At 32.7% G+C, this 16,721-nt stretch overlaps 1 protein-coding gene across 1 annotated transcript; it reads left to right on the plus strand.

Moving 5' to 3' along the window:
• On the plus strand, positions 3,590 to 11,200 carry LOC18595618 (uncharacterized membrane protein At1g16860). Its single transcript, XM_007023657.2, has 5 exons — positions 3,590 to 4,002; positions 6,471 to 7,445; positions 8,487 to 8,642; positions 9,410 to 9,621; positions 10,433 to 11,200. The coding sequence occupies exons 2-5, from the start codon at positions 6,549 to 6,551 to the stop codon at positions 10,623 to 10,625; spliced, it is 1,458 nt and encodes a 485-aa protein (XP_007023719.1). The 5' UTR covers positions 3,590 to 4,002; positions 6,471 to 6,548; the 3' UTR covers positions 10,626 to 11,200.

Here is a 16,721-nt window from a genome sequence, read left to right on the forward strand (position 1 = left end):
AGATGAACGTTAAAGAAGCTTGCTTCGGCCTAATAGGCTATACCTGTCTAGGTTCATGCATCGATCATGTTCCATCATAAAATGGGATATGATAGTTTGTAAGAAACGTTTATAAACAAAATGAGGTGTCTATAGGAGTTATTTATAAGAAATATTCGTATGGATCACCATTGGAAGCTGTACAACTTGATAACTTGTGATTTGTTGCAACTTTTTTTTTAAAAAAATGATTTGCTACAACCTAAGCTCAATATTGAGGATTATATTGTGGTTGAAAACCTTGACTCCAAGGCCTGAAGGTATAATGACCTTACTCCTTTAATTAGGGTTCATCTATATCACCATCAAAATTAATGCTTTCACTGATGAAATTTTTTGTCAATAAAGGATTAAATTCCATCAGTAACATAAATTACCGACAACCTACTAATAGAAATTTTTTTCAAAATTTAGTCAAAAATACCTTAGTTGGTAAAGCTACTTCAAAAAACTACTAAGTTTTCCTACGATAAATCTTTAATGAAATATTTTGTTGAATAATTGATCGACAATGCATCTAATTTGTTGGTAAATGTCTGACGGAGTATTCAGTTGGATTGTCAGTTGGCAATGCATTTAATCCACCGATAGCATTACTGGTTGACGCCGGGGCGTTGTAAAGGCACCTAGGCGTTATGAAAAACACCAATCGTGGCGAGGTTGAAAACCCCACTAAGGTGAATCACCAATCTTGGCAAGGTTGAAAACCCCACTAAGGTGAAAAATAGCCAAAATCCCACTTTGGTTGGCTAGGCCAAAGATATTAAAACCTCTTACTCTTTAAAAGAGCCTAGAGAAATAAGCACTCCTGCTTAAGAAAATATTATTTATTAACTCTCAATTCTGAATGTCTCATAACTAAGCCTAAGGGTCCTATTTATAGTATTATAGGCCCAAATCCTAATAAAACTCTACTCCTAGTTATCTAATACAATTAGAATAATTAATAAGAGATTTAAATAAAATAGGTGTTCTATTCCTAAATAGAACATGACTATCCTAATCAAATACTAATTCTTAAAAGTATTAAAATAAAAATAAGAAAAGAATCCTAATTTAAATAAAATAAAGAAAATAAATCCTAAATCAACTAAATTAGCAAAAACTAAATTTAATAAAATACAATCCTTGACGCTCCTGCGTCACTGGTCCATATTGATTAGTTTCTAGATGGTGTTTTTCGTCAATAATTTACCATAAAAATTACCAACAGACCCTATTGATTATTTCTGTTGAAGTTTGTTATTATTTCGTTGGTGATAATGTTATTTCAATTAGTAATACAACCCCTAATTCCATTGGTAAAAAGATTAAAAAGTATTTTTTTAATTTTTAAAACATATTTTAAAAAATTAAAAATACATATATAATAATTTAAATATTAGAAATATGTAAAAAATATTTTTTAATTAATAAAAACATGAATACAAATTGTATTATTTTTATTACAATCAATTAAAAATAAAAAAGTCAAAAGCGTACAAGTATATGAAGAATCCAAATGAAAAAAAAAACATACAAATTTATCTACTAACATCATCCCTTCGTCACAAGGGTTCACCAATTGCTTTGATGAAGATTCGGCGCGAATTGCCAACCACATCCCTCAATTGAGAATCTGCTGAACGCTAGACTCCAAGTTCATTAAACGTTAAAATAGTCCAATGTCCCTATGTTTATAATATTAGTATGTAAGATACTTTCTTAGTCGATGGAGAATCTTCAATTGTGAATATTCTATTTCTGAACCTCTTTTATCAAATATAATTACATTGAAAAGACCATTCCTTTCAATTTGATCATATTTGATAAGTGTGGTTCAGAAATATAATAGCCAATTAGTCGAGAAGGAAGATCATCAACTGACAAGGTAGATTATTAGTCGACTCAAAAGATAATCTTACATACTAATACCATGAGAACAAAGGGAATGAAATTGAAGAATCATGCTAATCGGAGAAAATGAAAATTAACCTTCGATAGAAGGACTCATCTTGAATAAAAAACATGCAAAGACAATAGAACACATGTTTTGCAAGAGCACTCATTCTGTAGTCCTTATCTATTTTCCATTCAAAGATTTCAATACCAATAGCTCGTATATTCTATAAATTGACTTACCTATTCGAGATTATTTAACAAATAGGGAATTCGCAACAATATGCTCAATCCCTACTTGCTAAATAATCCCAAATAAATTAGTCTAGTTCATTGAATCTACGAGTGACAGATTATGCTGTGCTCCTTCAACCCAAACTCGCATATTCCATTGACATGACCAACATACCCAATTTCGACAACTCGTATAATAGATGAAATATTTTAATGTGGACAACTCATGCATTCTATAGACTTGAACAACAAATTCAACATTAATTCAATTTGAGATTGGTCGATTAGGTTCACAGAATATTCGAGTGACAGATTTTACTGTACTCTTTGAACCCAATTCATTCAAAAAATCAATCATATAAACATAAATTTATAATATATAAATCCTATCATCAACGCATAATATTATAAGATAACTCACTTTGTACTAGCAACACTCATAATTCAAATTCAATTTTTATGAAACCACGTATAAAATCAATAGAGCACCTAATATTATCATACAGGGTTTTAATTGGCACACAAATTAACCAATGGCAATTCAAAGTTCTAAAGAGGAAACATTTACCAATATTGTATGCTAAGAGTGGAGGAGCTTGTGTTTGAAGGTACTTGGAAATCATACATTAATCTAACTATTAAGGGATGTAAGAGATGAATCCAGCTAAGCCTAAAAAAAATTAGATATGAAGGGGACTCGACAAATATTCAATTGAATTGTGCTTGCATAAATAATTTATAAAATAGCACTTGAGCAAAAATACACCATCTACGTACATTACCAGGCTCTAGCTGAGAAAAGAACCAGACTACTACCCAGAAAACCACATCCAAATCATAACCCAAGAAGGCATTATGCAATCCACACTCAAGCAGGGCACATTGCCTGGAACATAATAGCTATTATAGCAATAACAGCACTACGACACCATGAACAATGTAACCAGAGATTCAAACCCAAAGAACTGAAAAAGCAGATCATAGAACCACATCCCCATCATAAACCTAACACAACATCAAAAGAACAATTAAAGCCAGAAATTGCCTCACGATTAAAAGCAAACAAGATCAAAGGGTATATATATAGAAACAGAAGACAGTTGCTAATGGCTAAAGATTAATCTATCTTATAAGCAAAGGCTTGCCCCTTTCTCAAACGAGACATCTTCTTTGAAAAGATAAAACTGTGAAGACCGAAAGTGAATAATACCTCGTGAGTGGATGTATTTTAGAAATTGTTGGTCAATACCTTGATGTTAAAGGCACGTGCTGTTTGCTCCAAACGCCACCAATAATTAGGCCTGTAAAAGGGCATCATGGGCCTCTAACCATTCGGGCTTCAAGCCCCAGTCCTAACAATTATAAATAAATTGCTTCAAATTCAAAGTAAAAGACAAAAATTAGGAAACACCATCTCTTTCCAAAAAAAAAAAAAAAACTTACAGAGAAAAGAATGATATATTATATTAGGAATTGAGCTCTAACCTGATATTGATAGTATGATTATCTCAACAATAATGATTTTTGCTTGAGTTTTGAGGCTTTAGCCGGACGAGACGAGACAACCTACCAGTAGTTGCGGCTCTCTCAAGTGACAGCTGAAACTAGAAAAAGGAAAATTATATATAAAGAAATTTGTTGTATTATGATATTTAGAGAGAGAAAGAAACAACGAACAACAACAGTAAAGAAAACAACTAAACCTTGGACTTTTTATTGAGAGAGTGCGGGTTTGCTGTTGGAACGACTCTTCTCTGTGTCTGTCTGTTTGATTTTCTTTTCTTCCTATAATATCTATAATGTCTCCAAATCTCCTCATTTCCTCTTCAACTCTGTCTTCTTTTACTTCAGGTATGTTCTTACTTCACCTTTTTCTTCTACATATATTGCCATTTTTACAACTCTTTAGTTCCTTTCTGCTGTTGTCCTCTACTGCCACAAAACATCAGAAATCTCTCAGATCTTTCCAATTTTCTTGGTTTGTACTCCAAATGGCGATCTGGGTATCTTTTGTTTTTGTGATTTAGCCTGTAAATTTGCTTCTTTTAATTCTTGGGAGTTAAGAATGGAATGTTTTCATTTTTGATACCCAAACGCTATATGTTTTGGTTTGTTTTTGACAAAATCAAAATGTAAGTGAAATCTTATATTCATGTGTTAAATCTTATATTTTGAGCTGTATGTAGAAACAAAAATGAAAACGTTCCTTTAACTGAGCTCATCTAGCTTGGGGATATATGTTTTTTTTTGTATAGATCTCCTTCATTTGATCTTTTTTTGGTTAAAAACGGGAACAGAGTATGCTTTGTTTCTTTGATTTGGGTTGTAAATTTGGTTCTTCAGGTGTTTGGTGAGTGTAGCAGGTTGTCTTTTTTGTATGATACCTTTCGTAATTAGAAAGTTGTGAAAGTCCACATCTTTTGGTTATTAGGCATTCCCATTTTGGGTTGTGTTTTTGATGAGAAAATGCTGTAAAAGGAAATATTGAATCTTAAACTTTCTCATGTTTTGGAGCTTTTCATGAACAAGTATTGGATCTCACCTCTTTCCTTGGTTTTGTTGAAATGTTCATTTGGTGTGCTTAGTGTTTATGATTTCTGTGATTGATTCTGGTTCTTTGGGTAGTAGATAACTTAAATGGTACTTTTTTTTTTGTTAACTTTTATGGAGATTTGCAATGATGATCTTCTTGCAAAATCTGAGTAACTTGACTTGATTGATTCTATTGTTCCTGAGAAACTGTGAAATAGGACAAGAGAAAAAGGCCTTCCTTCAGCCTTCTTTCACTGCAACTGAGTTCTCTTTCTCTTCTTCTGCCTTCAGATCTATGTCTTTTCTTGACTTTTATTTGAAACCATGATGTGTTTAAATTGGTTAGGTGGTGGAATGTGGTGAACAGATGGCTAGTTTGTGAACTTGTTTTCCTCTCTCTCTCTCTCTCTGTGCTTTTTATGATACCATATGCTTTCTGACTTACAAGTGATCATTGTATATAATTTTCCTACTGCCTAGAACTCCATTAAATTATGCCTAATGTGAATTTGAAGTGTGAAGAGTGTTTGTATTGCTTTATTTCGTTGTTTAACTTTGTAAGTATAATTATGACCTTGTGTTTGATTTAAGCTGTGACATTTGTTGCCTTTGCAGTTGGGTGTCACACAATTTAGTATAAGGTTATCTTCTTTTCTTGAATAGCTTTAGCTTTTTCTTTCCCTTCTTTCCCCCAGTTTTTCTCAACTAAGTTAAACAAGGGGGTGGGGCTTCAGACTTCAGTTCTCCATTTGATTGTTGGTCACTTTTTGAAGCTGTTTCTTCCTGATTACCAATGTTTTCAATTATCAGTTTTCTGGGATCCATTCATTTAGGCAGTTCTTATCTATCCAATTGGGGTACCTGTGCTGAAATGTGAAATCAGTCCATGCATTGCAAGATTGGGAGTTGGTCACTGTTGTGGATGCTTTGTTCAGGGACACAATTTCTATTGTGGTTTACTTGCTTGATTTGACAAATAAATTTATCTTTGATCCCTTGGCTTCTGATAATACAATAAGGCAATAGTCTCCAGTAAATTAAGCCTAACAAACTACTCAGAGATATTGTTGAACTTTTGGATGTTATGTAGTGTTTCTGTTTATTGATCATTTGGCAAACAAAGGAATGTTTAAATTGTGAGAATGGAAGTGTTCTTTGTAAATTGCTATGAACTGGGAGTTTGACAGAGTTTATTTTGATTATAAGACTGTTTGTGATCATATGAACCTTCCTTTGCAAATGGTTTGCGAAGAATCTAATCATGTCCTATCATTCAGTGCTTTAATTATGTTGCTTATGTTCAGTGTAATGTGTCCTTCTTATCATATTGGATCCTGCTAATTGAATTTGCTCGTTTCTGCCATTGCATGCTTCGTTGAAATTTTGGATCAATGATTTTCTTGTCTTTCATTTTTACTCTTCTGTGTGATCTTCCATGCTGCTGCCTCATTATTGTGCCCCACCCTGTATCAGAGATCTGATGAAAATCTATCTGGTTACTTAAAAGCCCTGCATGCTCACAAACAAGAATCCAAGATGACATCACATTTTGAAATTTTGATGCTTCTTCTATATAGTAGTGGAATTTGTTTGAATACTTTTTTTATTGTGTACAAGATTACTTTATGTTCTCTTTTCTACTGCTATATGTCTTTCTGTGGTTTACCTCTTTTGTGTGAGAGTTGGCTCTTTACCTTTGATGCCTAGTTTGTGATAAGTCCATATATATTTCTGAAATTATTGGAATAAACCACTCTTCTGATGGCTAAGGTGCTCTTTGTTCTCAGGGGGGCTTTGAGTTTGTCGTCCACATAGTGCTAGCAGTTGTTGTGTGATATTTTGGTGCATTCTATTTAGGAAGCTAGATGGGTTCCAGATTCCCATCTCATAAGCTCAGCAATGGGCTTTATGTGTCAGGCAGGCCAGAGCAGCCTAAAGAAAGGACCCCAACCATGAGCTCAGTGGCCATGCCCTATACTGGTGGAGATATTAAGAAGTCAGGAGAATTGGGGAAAATGTTTGATATCCCCATGGATGGTTCTAAGTCCAGGAAATCTGGGCCTATAAATAATGCTCCTTCAAGGACTGGATCTTTTGGAGGTGCTGCTTCACATTCTGGACCAATCATGCCTAATGCAGCGCCTCGGGCAGGCTATACCACATCAGGTCCGGGTGCCACTGGAGGCATGTCTGGTTCAGCCTCAGTAAAGAAGTCAAATTCTGGACCATTGAATAGACATGGGGATCCTGTAAAGAAATCATCTGGCCCACAATCTGGGGGAGTAACACCAAGTGGGCGCCAAAACTCTGGTCCTATTCCTCCTGTTCTCCCCACAACTGGCCTCATTACATCTGGGCCCATCTCTTCCGGGCCACTAAATTCCTCTGGGGCTCCTCGGAAAGTTTCTGGTCCTTTGGAATCAATGGGATCAATGAAAGTGAAAGGTTCTGCTGTTCATAATCAGGCTGTGACTGTTCTCAGCCAAGATGATGACTTTTCTTTCAAGAGGAACTTCCCAAAACCAATATTATGGGCACTGATACTGCTTTTTGTAATGGGTTTCATTGCTGGTGGTTTTATTCTTGGAGCAGTTCACAATGCCATTCTCCTTATTGTTGTTGTGGTTCTTTTCGGTGCTGTTGCTGCATTATTTGCTTGGAACTCCTGTTGGGGGAGAACAGCTATTATGGGTTTCATTGCTCGTTATCCAGATGCAGAGCTTAGAAATGCAAAGAATGGGCAATTCGTGAAAATTTCTGGGGTATGTGATTTAATTTATGATTTGATATGATATTTTCATAATTGCTAGTAGCAACTAGTGATCCACATTCACATGAACATCCCAGTTTTTCCAATGATTTATTCTGAAAATCCTGACAGTCGTTTCTCTCCCTCTGTGAAATACTGCCTTTGTTGAGGGTTCCCTTATAATTGGTCCTAAGCCAAGATTAAGGACAAGGGTTGCATTAAGTAGTTGACAGCTATCATGAAATTTGTTGAATCTTTATATATGGATCATATTGGAAATTGATTATGTAGTGGGAAAAGGCTTAGATTGATTGTGTTGTACGTTTTGTTCCTAATGGTTTTTTGTCACTCTCTATGTCCTCCCTTCTTTAAAACTCTATTTTTCTGATCATTGGGGTTTGTGCTATTGAAATTTTTAGAGAGTTATCTAGCTCTGACAAATTTGTATAAAGGATCAACTTTGCAAATAAGATTTGTCTTATACAACCGAAAGTGTATGAAAGAAACTAGCAGAACGGTTTTAGGAGTAATCTCTGTCCTTAAATGAAATTCCTTAGAATTGAGGTGGTGGTTAAAATACTTATTTTTCTAACTGAAATAACTCATATATTTTAACTACTAACTAGGAAAAATTTAGGACTGTGAAAGTGGAGAAAGAGGTTAAGCCTGTGTAGTTACCAGGTAGTCTTAAATAGTTATTTATCAATCATAAATTTTCCCTTAAGGATTGTTTTAACCTAAATTATGTAAAATATTCCTTCTATATGATCTAAACAATTTGAAGTGTGATTAATAAAAAATATAATTTAAGTTGATATCATGTTGCAACTCAAGGTCCTATTGTAATTGCCAAGGGCCACACCTGTTGGATCAAAAAGCATTAATTTTATGTACATATGATCCCCTGTAACTGTTGCAGATCTTCTAACTATTGAAAATTGAATTACAGGTCGTTTATGCTTGTCTAGTTGTGGTTTTTGTTGGTATCATTTAAGTTTATCTGCTTGTAAATGTGTAGATGACATCGATAAGTGTGTGGTTGTAATTTTTGAAGGTGGTAACATGTGGGAATGTGCCTCTTGAGTCCTCCTTCCAGAAAGTTCCAAGATGTGTGTATACATCTACTAGTTTGTATGAGTATCGAGGATGGGATTCCAAAGCTGCTAATCCTACTCATCGTCGTTTTACTTGGGGGCTCCGATTATTGGAAGTGAGTAATTGAATTGTTAATTTTTATTCTATTTTTTCCCAAATTCTTATGAAAATGTTATTTTCCATGTTTCTTTGTAATTTACATTTCACAGAAAGGCTTACCCTTATTTTTAAATTTCAAGTTGCTGAGGATTTTGTCCTCTCCCAAAAAGTGAAAAGGAACAAGGTTTTATTGGCTTAAGTATGCTGTGAAGTGGTACATTGCCCTCTGCTTACAGTTGTATTGGGGCAGATGTGCTGAAACTTGTGTTTATATGTTGTCTATGGCTGGATATTATGTCCCTATTATTATGTATATTTTAATTCCCTTTTGTCAAATTGATGACTTTTATTTCCAAAGTTTTCGTGCCTAATAGTTTTTGAGTCTTTTGTCATAGACATTTAATGGACATTGTTTTATCTATGAGTTCGTTCTTCACTATCACTTGTGATATTTTGAAAGACTTTGTGTCTTGTTTCCCGTTTGTTCAGTCTTGTATTGATCTGTAGGCTTCTTACGCATTTCGAATTATCAAATTTATTATACGATGCTTCATCAAGTAGTCCAGAAGCTTTTATCAACTTAACTAATTTTATATATTTCAGCAAAAAGAAAAAAGTGACTACTGTTTGCATGTTTCTGAGAAGATGGATAACCTGTCATCATGTCTTTCTTGCACACCATCATCATGGGATCTAATTTGTTGGAGGATAAAACCTTTTTATCTGTGCTTTTAGATTTCATACTTTCAAATGTAACCTTTTTTGTGTATGTCATTTTGACAGAGGCGTGCAGTTGACTTCTACATCTCTGATTTCCAATCTGGGTTGAGAGCATTGGTTAAAACGGGCTATGGAGCCAGGGTGACTCCTTATGTGGATGACTCAATTGTTATAGATGTCAACCCAGCCAATGAAGCGTTATCTCCAGAGTTCATCAGGTGGTTGGGAGAAAGGAACCTTTCTAGTGATGACCGTGTAATGCGCATGAAAGAAGGGTAAATGTTCTCTTCTATTCATAGTTTCGCCATAATATTAAGTGCTTATGTTGCAGATAATGAATGGTATCTTGAGGGTCTCCCTATTTGACTGATGGTTAATAGGGCTAATTCTTGAGTTTTCAAATTTTGAGAAGTTATCTTCTACAATTCATTGTTTTCAAAATGACTATTCTTTCCTTATATTCTCCAGTTGTAAGGATTAGGTGACAATGTCTTTATGTGCCATAAACTGGGATGGAGAGTGAGCCTGAAGTAAGGTGGCCTAGTGCAAAGATGTAGTGCAAAGATGTACATCCAGTTTAGATTGATGTGGGATATAAATTATCTAACTTGGTTATCGTTGAATTGTCTTATGCAGCAGCATCATACTTATTATAGTTGAATTGATCCACCACTCCTCTAAGTATTGAATGTAGTTATGAAAGTAAATAATATGGAAATTTAGGGTTGTTTAGTGGAGAGTGAAGGCTCCGGGTTGGGGTGAGAAAGTTTAAATTGAACTTAGGCCAGTTTGTGGTTTTTGCTGAGGTTATACTGTTTATAAACGAGTCCATCGAATGGACACCTGTATCTTTTGAAATTTCATTATCAATTAAATTGATGGAGTCATCATGGGGTGCTTGAAGTTGAGAGCTTCATAGTTCTAGCACTAAGCATATGAGATGCAATTATGTCTGCATTGTGTAGAGAATGGTTGAATGAGTTGGCTTTAAAGCTCTTTTTCTTATCCCAAATCTTAGGATAAGTTGGTTTGAAAAACTCTGATCATGTTGTAAAATTTTTTGAGATTGAAATTTGATGTTTATAGGTATATCAAGGAAGGAAGCACAGTTAGTGTAATGGGGGTTGTTCAGAGAAATGACAATGTCCTTATGATTGTTCCTCCACCTGAGCCAATTACAACCGGATGCCAATGGGCCAAATGTGTCTTCCCAGCTAGCCTTGAGGGTATTGTATTGAGATGTGAAGACACGTCAAATAATGATGCCATACCCGTTTAGTACCATGTGCATTGTAAACTTTTTCTCAGCTACAAACTCTTTTAAAATTTGTTCTCTTATTCTTCCTTTTTCTATTAATATTTGGCAACAATGGTGGCTGTGGTAAGGTGGTATGATGGTGAACATTGCAGTAGAACATGAGAAGAGAGGCTGGGTGGCGTTTCTTATCATTTTAACTTGGTGTATAGCTTTTCCAGGTTTCTTTGCCGATATATTTTAATCTTGTAGGCTTGAAGGCTGTTGTTATGGGAATGGGTTCGTGCAGTTGGGGGCATTCTTATGTGTTTGAGAAAGATTTGGGATATTGTTAAATAGAAAGAAGAAAAACATTACAAGGTATTTGAGTATATTTGTGGTTGACATGACAGTTTTGCTTTGTTTTTTTTGGCAATGACAGGCTGGAAACCATTGATGACTTACTAGGGAATGAATTTCCAATCTAGTGTGACACAATGCTTGACTTTTATGTTGATAATTTGTGTAAAGTAATGTATTTTCAAAGACACATTTTGTTGAAATTGTTATGAGGTCAATTTGGGTTGCCATGGTTTACCATTTGGAATGTTCCAGCATTGTGTGGTGTGGCTTTGTTAGGAACAAGAGACTTTGTTTCCTTTGTCATCTTCACTTTACTCATGCTTTTACCATTGCTGCTTTGTACATTTGTTTTTATTTTTTTTATTATTATGGAACATTTGTAATGATTTCATTCAGATTTCTCAAATGAATTAAAAAGAGCTGAATATGCAAACTCTTAAATATAAAATCCAACTTAAAAAAGAACCAAACCAAAGGAAGAACATAATAGTAGAAAGAGGATGCAATCTTCAATTTATATAGAAAATGTTAGAATTAATTTTCTTTATTATTGTTTATACGAATTGAGTTCTTGTATTTTTAAAAATTATTAATTTTGGTTTGAACGTAGTTGAATTTTTTAAAACTATGTTGACGTGATGATGATTAAAAAATAAATTTTTATTTTTTAAACCTTTCACAAAAAAAAGTTTGGAAGATGAAATTGATTTTTAAAAAGTTTCTAAAAAATGAAAATAGAAAATGTATTCCAAATATATTATACTACAATTTTGGTATAAAACACTTTGCAATTCTTTCCAAAAGGGAATCTTAGGACTCATTTGGTTCTAATCCTAGGTGACATTTATTCTTGGTATAATACTTGAAAAAGTCTTTGAACTAGTTATGAAAATTCAAATAAGTTTTTATTCTTTTATTGTGTTTAATTAAATTCTTATAATTTTATTTTGAGGTAAATAAACCTTTATGATTAATAGTTGATTAATTTTCATTAGTCAAAATGTTTTTGTTATTTTATATTCACATGACGTTGATGTAGAAGGTAAAAAATATTATATGATTATGTTATCGTACCACATTAACATGTTACATCATCATCAATTTATTTAAAAGTAAAGAATAAGTATTATTGACCCCTCTTGGTATTAACTATTCCATCCCTTTCAGAATGGTAAAAAAAAGTTTGGACAAAAATACCATTACTCAATTTCAAAAATTACTAACCATACCATATAAAAAGTTATTTTCCCCTCATTTCCTTTTTTTTTCCTCTCTTCTTAATATGCCTCTCTCCTTGCTATAAATTTCTTCCACCATCAAAGGATAGCAAAGGGTGATGATGACAACAATGAAAAGAAAGATCAAGCCACAGGGAGTGCCAGAATGACTTTCCATTACACCAACCACATCTCTGGTGTTTGGCCAATCTAGAAGAAAGAAAAGAAAAAAAAATTTAAAATAAAAAATAAAAAATTTAAATATAAATTATAAAAAATAATATTTTAAATTTAAAAATTAAATTAAAAATTTATATATAAAATTTTAATATTTTAAAAATAAAGAATTAAGAATACAATAAAATAATCACTTTAATTTGTTAATATTTTAAAAAAATATAAATTATTAATATTTTGAAAAATAATAAAATAAAAATAACTTATCAAATTAAAGTTTTTAATAAAAATTTATTAATATTTTTAATAAATTATAAAAAATAAATATTTTAAATTAAAAATAAAATATTATAATAAAAGGTATTTTTCTCTTTTTATCACCTATTCTTTTGTTAGTCAAAAACTATTTTTACCAATCAAACATTGGAATGAGTCATAATAGCAATTCCTGTCTTATGCCATTTTATAAACTACTAGTCCTTGAGCAAAACATAAACTAAAATGAAATAACATAAATAAAGAAAACAACTTAATTAGAAATAAATTGCACCAACTCAATAATCACCTTTAATATTGGAATGAGTCATAACGGTAATTCTTGTCTTATTCCATTTTATGAACTGCTAGTTCTCAAGCAAAATATAAACTAAAATGAAATAGCATAAATTAAGAAAACAACTTAATTAGAAATAAATTGCACCAACTCAATACTCACCTTTAATATCCTCATAAGTTAATCCACATTCTCAACTCTAAACAACAAATAAATATTAATCAATATCATGTTTCAATTCAAATGTAAGCTCATCTTAAGATGGATTTCTATATGTGTGTACAATCTTTTCACCAAGAACATTATACAATTCGGATAAATTTATACACATTCAAAGTTTAAATTAATACTAGAGTTCCATAGGTTTGCTTTTCATCTCTCTCCACTAACGTAGACTAATATTAAATTAAGTATCATTAGGTCTTTATCAAGCTTGTAATGTATGACTCGGGTCAAGATAGGATATGGGATATTAATGTGGCTCAAATCACCCTAAGCACATAGTCATTCTAGAGCCTATAAAGAGCTTTATTTTCCTTTACCAAGTACACCCTATTTTCATCAAAATTTTCTTTTATTCAACACGTCATTCATTTTTTTCTTTTTCTTCCCTTTTTCTCTTCTCAATATTATACCCTCAAACTTATTTCTTTTATTAGGTAGTGAGATGAATACAATCATGCTTTTGAGATTTTAATCACTGTTCATCATGACTACCTTTTTCTTCACTATCTAGCTCATTACATTTCCTAAATTGACTTATGCACTTAAAACTGAGGGATGCAAAAACTGAAACTTTTTATGTAAGGATCTAGGTTAAAAATTAAGGGTTTAAACAAAGAAAAGGTTACATTAGGCTCAAAGGGGTATTCTAAGGATAAAAATATAACAAGGTAGCTTGAAAGGCTCAGTCGATCCAAAGATAGCCTAAATCATTTCCTTAATTAAGTATAGCTTAGGATTTCACCTCGAGAGAGAATCAAACAAATTTTAGAACTCAAAACATAATTCAAAAATTTACATTGACATAAACTTTCTCTAGATGTTCACAATAATTCGAAGCAAAGACATAGTGCTCAATTAATGGGAAATCTCAACCTAACAATGATGCTTAAAATAAGAATTCAACACAATACTCAAATAATATTCACATTTACTAAGAGCAAAAGATAACAAAATAACTAGGTTTCATCATTGGATAAGTGAATCAAAAAAATTGGCGCAACTAACTCTAGCTCAAGTACTCAAAACATGCAGAAAATTAAATGACTTACATGCTAACTAAACTTAAAACCTAAAAACATAAATGCAAAAAGATTAAACCAAAGCTTAAAAATTTAAAAGTACCTCCTAAACTTAAAGCTAACATTGTCTTAAATGTTAGAAAAATAGAAAAAGAAAGGAAAAAGAGTACACCCTTGAGAATGGAGAGAGTCTTTACTCTTTCTCATCATCTTCATCATTGTCACCAAGTCTTGTGGGAGAGTGAGATAGAGCAAAAATTTTTTTTATTAATTGCAAAAGAAATAAAAATTAATTAAAAAATAAAATAAAATAAATGAAAATTTATGAAAAATAACTTTATTTTTGTTTGATTGTAGAAAGCTTGGGTTGCTTTTCAAGAAGCACTTTTTTATAGTCACTAGCTTGACTATGGTCCCTTTTTTTTACATTTCTTCATCCACAACATATGGCTTGACACTTTGTTTATTAACCCTGAAAGCTCGTACTAAAATTCTCAATAAAGCCATAAGACAAAACCTGTACCATTTTAAAGGTTTTTCACCAATATGGTAGAAGTTGCCATGGTAAAAGATGGAGGTATAAACTAGAGAGTACTATTTTTTGTCCAACCCCAAAATCAAGATCAATGGAAAGTGGTGGTTTTGATTTAAGAGTTGGTGCTTGCTTGATTGAATGTGGTGGAATAGGCTTACCTTTACCTCTATCAACTATATCCATTATATAGCAACTTTTTGTAGAGGAAGGATACTTAGCTGAATTGAATATATTAAACTGGACTATCTCCTTTCCAACTTTGAAAGTTATCTTGCCGTTCTTCACATCAATGATTGCTCCAGTTGTAGCTAAAATGGTTGTCACGACTCGAAACCTCCTTTGGCTCATGACAATTGTCGCGACGTCCCGATTGACACTCATTACCCGAAATGCCAATCGGAACCCCGCAAGGCTTACGTATCAGTTTCTTGCCTTTCTTGTGAGCAATCGTTGTTAAACATTCCATTTTAAACAATTACCAGTTGTTTCCGGCTCAAGTAAATCAAAAGACAAAAATTATTTTATTATTATTATTTTTTAAAAAGGATTTATAGATAAATATTACTATTCAAAATATTGATTAAAATATAACATTTTTTATATAAAACAATATTTATAGAAACACGTGTAAGTAATCTTTTGTAACGTGAAAGTAAAATAGATTCATACATACAATAATTTACAAAGTTATAATGTACAATAATAATTACAATGACAAGTGGCCCATAAATACACCAAGTGTTGGTGATAGTAATCTACTGTCTGTGAGATAGAGGGGTCAACTGGAATTCTTGACAAAATTGGATATCTACAAACTACCACAAGCCTGAAATATTTGGAAAGGAGGTGGGTGAGATTTTGCAATCCCAATGAGTAAGCAGACATTATTATAAATAGCTAAAGGCGAGTAAAATGGAGGCAAGTTTAAACAACAAATCACAAACCATTTCATAAGGTTTTCAATTTATTTCTTTAACCATAAAATATTTGTAATTTACCAAAATAGTTGTTAAGGCTTATGACTTTTATTAGAAACAGGGCTCAAGCCAAAAACTAGTCCTCGGGGATACCTTGACCGAGTCATCTAACCGAGTTGCGAAGGTTGTTAAGATATTTACATGCTAAACACATGTTAGTTTTGAAAACAAGCTGTTCCTTGGCGTTGTCGAGTTACACATTCATGTGGGGGTTCGATGTGAAGTGAGCTCTAACACTACCCCGGGAGTTACCCTCATCGCCTTTACAACAGGAGTAACTATGCAACCGGGTTTACCGTACCCCTCTAATAGGCAGTCCATGAAAACCCGTCATTGCAGTGACTAAACCCACTAATTTTAATAAAATTTCGATGGTATAATGTGGCTTTTATTTATTTATCCAGCCTGCATAGTAAAAGACAACTTACATAAATTCCCAATGCAATTATAAAATATAGCCACATATACTCATATATCATAAGCCATTCATAGGAAAATATATTTTTCAAGACAATTGGCAGCCTCCAATTACTTAATTTCATGATCAAAAGTTTCTTATTTCAGATAATCAACACAATATATTTATTTGTCACATTTATTTCTAAAACATCAAAAGTCCCATTTTAATCTCATTTTCGTTTCATAAAATACATAAAGAGCATTTAAAAATAAACTCTAGATAATTTACAATAATAATAGGTTTACTCACAGTTTGTACAAATTAAATGCTTTCTAGGTGCCTCGATCACTATTCGTCGGGTACGACTTCCTTGCCTTTACCGAAAGACTCTCCTCATAGACACATTGCCAAAATTACACAATTCACCACATTGATGCTAAATCACTATATAATTGACTTAAATCCTATACTAATGCATGGTATGAAATGCAATAGCCTAAAATGGCTTAAACGCGGTATTAACCTATTTTTGACACTTTACCCGATAAATTGCTAACGCGCTCCATTTTAGCTCTAAATTGTCCCATTTTCTCTCCAACATTTCTAACCATTAAATATCAGCCAATAACCCTCTAAAATAACAAAATCAGCTCACTTTCCTCCTTGGAAAATTCA

The sequence above is a fragment of the Theobroma cacao genome, chromosome 6 (assembly GCF_000208745.1).
Source record: "Theobroma cacao cultivar B97-61/B2 chromosome 6, Criollo_cocoa_genome_V2, whole genome shotgun sequence".
NCBI classification, from domain to species: domain Eukaryota; kingdom Viridiplantae; phylum Streptophyta; class Magnoliopsida; order Malvales; family Malvaceae; genus Theobroma; species Theobroma cacao.

Excerpts from the sequence above, each read along its gene's own strand:
- LOC18595618 (XM_007023657.2), top strand. The coding sequence starts at position 6,549 with ATGGGTTCCAGATTCCCATCTCATAAGCTCAGCAATGGGCTTTATGTG. Across the intron at positions 8,643-9,409 it reads GGGGGCTCCGATTATTGGAA|AGGCGTGCAGTTGACTTCTA; the intron begins GTGAGTAATTGA and ends TCATTTTGACAG. Across the intron at positions 9,622-10,432 it reads GTAATGCGCATGAAAGAAGG|GTATATCAAGGAAGGAAGCA; the intron begins GTAAATGTTCTC and ends TGATGTTTATAG.